Consider the following 4,129-nt stretch of genomic DNA (forward strand, 5'->3'; position numbering starts at 1 on the left):
TCGGCCTCCGGGGGGCGGGCGAGGTATCTGCGCAGCCCGGAGGAACACACACCACGCGATCACGCCGGCGCTTTCGAAAAGTTACCAGAAAGCACTCCCCAGACGAACGCCGCCCTTCTGACGGCCCCCGGCACTGCCGGAGCCGCGGGGAAGCCCACCCAGCCAGCATGCCAACCTCCCAGCGGCGAGGCGGGTGCGTGCCTACCTTGTGATCCAGGCGCCCCAGCCCCGGGCTGTCACTCCGCAGGCAGCAGGAGAGCCGAGGGTAGAAGCCACCGCACGGCATCTCTCCCCCGCTCAGCAGCTCCTGCTGGGACATCATGCGCCTGTCTCTCCTTTTCAGGCGTTTCGGGGGGTTCCCGTTCAGGCACCTTCTCCTCCGCACTCCGCTCGCTTCGCTTCTTTCCCCAAACTTAGCATCTCCTTCGAAGAAGCCCAGAGCCACGGCCAGCAGCAGCAGCTTGAATGAGAGCATCTTCAGCATCGTCTGCCCGGAGCGGCCGGGGCTGGGCGCGGGCGAATGGGGGGGAACGCCACTGCCCAGCAGGGGCACTAGGGCGCAGCGCCGGGAGGAGGCTGCGGGGCGGCGGGACACTCTCGAGGCCGAGGGAGGTGGCGGGGGCGATGCAACTTTGCAAAAAACGAAAGGCGAGGCGATGGGTCCAGTGCCTGGGGGGAGCCCGAGGAGCGAGAGAACGTGGAGCGGATGACACCGCGGACAGCTGTGCCAGTGTCAGTGGGGTTAGGGGCTCTCTGCCGCGGCGGGGCAGTGGGAGGAGGAGAAGGAGTTGGAAGAAGAGGAGGAGAAGCCGGCCACAGAGCGTCACTTGTCCGTGTAACGGGAGTTGTGTAGGTGAGACAGTAGCAGCGACAGAACCGGCGGCGGCGGGGCAGGCGAAGGCAGGGCCGGCGCTGGGCTCTAGATGATGCTGAGGTCTCCTCTGCCGGCGGCTGCAGCTTCTCACGCAGCCTCTCATGTTTCGTTCCCTCTTTTCTTCTTCTTTTTAACTAGCGCGCGGGATTCTATAGGAATGAGTGTGTATATATATTTTTGGGGGACACCCTGTATATGTAAAGCAGAATTAAAAAATATATATTTGGTTTATTTGTGTCTTGAAATTCACTACTGAAATTCCTAATTTGATATTCTCGAAGATGTTAACTTGAATTACATTTTTCTAATTTTAATTCATTTTCAATCTAAAATTACATAGGGAAAGTTTTCTAAAGTGGGGAAAAATTTCTCCCCTTCATGTTCTATAAAAATAATATCTGGAGCTGAATCAAACGGGTTTAAGACCCATTTTTATTATTCATTATATCTTAGCCAGGAAAAACTTTCTAACCAGCTCCTCAGGTGTGTTATATGCATGAATAAACTCAAGAGTCTAATAAAAGTGCTTTTGTATAGTATTTAGTAAGTGTTGATGGGAAAAGGCATGCTTTTATCTTTATTTATACAGCAGTATGCCTTTTATGTCAATAAGACCAATTTGGGTGTCATTGATTCACTGAGGTTAGGTCTCAGTGCCTTAGTACTAACTTTGAAAAACTGATTTCAGGAGTTCCTCTAATTAATATAGAGGAACAGTATCAGCACAATATTTGAGATGTGCTGTCTAAACCAATAACTGATTTTTCATATTGAAAAAAACCCTAATGGGACTGAATCTTCAACATTTTCCCAGTTTATGTAACTATATCTTACCTAATCACTTCTTTAGAACTAGGAACTGGAGTTAATATTTTAATATATAGATCATTGTTTAAAGCAAATAGTTCATTCACAAACTGATGTTCTAATTTGAGTACATCGTATGGCTTCTACTTTTTTAGGATAAATATATTCTAGATGATCACAAAATTTGGATCTTCAAGAGCAAAGCAACTTAAATTCCATAGAAGTTAACCAGTTTCAGAAAAAAATTTACAATATGTTGTAACTATCTACGATATTCAGAAGTCACTTCTAATCAGAATTATATGTACATTTTAATTTTTATCAACTTATTTAAATGACAATTGCTTAAATGGTTAAAGTTTTCTAAAAGGAAACATACACCAGACACTTAGAATTTGCATTCCAAGAATGTTTTAAATGTCTTTTATTGTCCATACTCTGGCAGACCTCACCAGATCCATTCAATATTAATACTGTTCAACTTTGTTCTGTTTGTTTATCATACAGCAGTCCTCTAAGAACAAAACAACTGCAGGATGTTGAAACCACCTCCTTTGCTGGCGGAAAAACTGCAATGTAATTACCTTTGGTTTTATGGAGAATATGCACGCTTCCATTTTTTTATAGCTGAAACAAAATGATCCCCATATACTCTCCCAGCTGCTGTCCAGGAAGAGCTTGAAGTTAGTGCCTAAAGAATTTTGTCTTTTACAATTTTTGGAATGTGTCCTGGCCACAAGATCTCTCATCAAAAGTCTCAGAAATAGGATTCAATAAATTATCTGAAATCAAGTATAATATTATTCTTTGTAAAGTTTCATGCTGTTCCGGCCCAGCAGGATGGTAACATTTTGCTCTGTGTGAGGTCTGCAGTGTAAATACCCATTTGAAGATAGATAGAGCCATCATTCTGGCTTTGGTTTCAATGAACCAATAGTCTTACTGAAGTCAATTAAACTGACTCAGCCCAAGCTGCAACACTGTTTTGGACAGATGTGTACTGCTGTGTGTGTGTGTGTGTGTGTGTGTGTGTGTGTAGGGATTTTTTTTCTTGTCAGCCTATGTGTCTGTGTCTATACAGGTCCTTAACTTTATGTCTGACAATGTCATCAATCTTAAGAAGAAATTTAAGCTAATTTCCTGTTTCGATTTCTAAAAGCCATATACGAAACCATCAAATTATAGTGGTTTAAACTAAATATACTTTGGAAATCATGTAAAACTTGGAAACATTATTACAGCATGCCTAGTAATGATTGTGGCTGTTGCTGACTAATTTATAACATCTGGCAGGTCATCCTTTAATCTTGAGCCACATGAAAGTAAAACCCATAGAAGAAAGGTAAGATAAATCCTGGAATACACAGTGAAGCGTGGCCTACAACTATAGCTTATCAACAAGTAGTAAAATGGGTGACAGAGACCTTCTGTATTTCTCCTTATTTATCAAGTAACTAAACAAAGAGCATAGAAAGGCCCCCACATGGGTTTGATGAGCGGACAAAAGGAGAAAATACATGACAGTATATTAAGATGTCACCTTAAGATCACTTGGTACATAAAAAGTTATTTCTAAAAATCATATGCCTACAATGCTCTTCAGCTGTTAGGTAGAACACATGGGTCTCTGGACTATAGTGCTGGATTATGTCATTAAAGAGTTCAGTTTCAATTTTAGGCTAATATGTAAATAGATCATTGTACTAAGGCAGCTGTTAAAGGGATCCCAGGATGAGTTATTTGTTTAGTTGGATGTGTTCAACAATAGGCTTTGTCCCTGAAAGAGCCAGAGCAAACAAATGATTGTAAAAGGGCACACTTGAAAACAATTACTTTTCACCCATTCCTTGACAGCTTTGGCTGTGAAACCACCCAAGGTAGAGAGATCTTCTATGCTTCTGTGGCTACAAGTTAAGTTTTAGAAATGGGGGTATTTCAGTTGGTAGTTTGAATTTGGCAAATGGGAATTAGATCCTTTTAGCATGTTGTATTTAAGAGCTGCAAAAATATTAAGACAATATAACTTCCTAAATTTTGGCAGTAGTTATTTATAACAGTAGTTAGCCATCTCATTACAATGCTCAAAATGATTAAAATGTTAAAAACGTTAAACTATATTTAAATAAAAAACATAATGCCATGGCTACAGAATTGAACTTAATGCTAGTTCATTACATGAAAGAATATGTGTGAGACTGGACACTGGACTTACTGGCACAGCTGAGCATGCTCAATACTCCTACATAGTTTGCTACTATCTGTCTATGAAGTTTCTTCCCATAGGAAAAGGCTACTCCTATAGTTTCTTGAAAAGTTGCAGAAATCTTTCTGGGGAAAACATTTTTTTTTTCACAAATAAAAAAGGGTCCTTTCAAAAAGCCATCATCTCTCCTGTCCATATATTATGAAATAAGACCCTAACATATATTATAAACCAGGAAAGGTTAG

General features: G+C 41.7%; 1 protein-coding gene across 2 annotated transcripts in view; it reads right to left on the reverse strand.

The window, feature by feature from the left end:
- HHIP (hedgehog interacting protein) overlaps positions 1 to 993 on the reverse strand; it is an 86,534-nt gene extending 85,541 nt beyond the window's left edge. For both annotated transcript variants that reach the window (XM_006755960.2, XM_006755959.2), the window contains exon 1: positions 206 to 993. In XM_006755960.2, the coding sequence (XP_006756023.1) occupies positions 206 to 484 (279 nt within the window). In that variant the 5' untranslated portion in view covers positions 485 to 993. The remainder of the gene's footprint in view (positions 1 to 205) is intronic.
- Between the last annotated feature and the right edge of the window lie 3,136 nt (positions 994 to 4,129).

Source organism: Myotis davidii, unplaced genomic scaffold, assembly GCF_000327345.1.
Source record: "Myotis davidii unplaced genomic scaffold, ASM32734v1 scaffold151, whole genome shotgun sequence".
Classification (NCBI taxonomy): Eukaryota; Metazoa; Chordata; class Mammalia; order Chiroptera; family Vespertilionidae; genus Myotis; species Myotis davidii.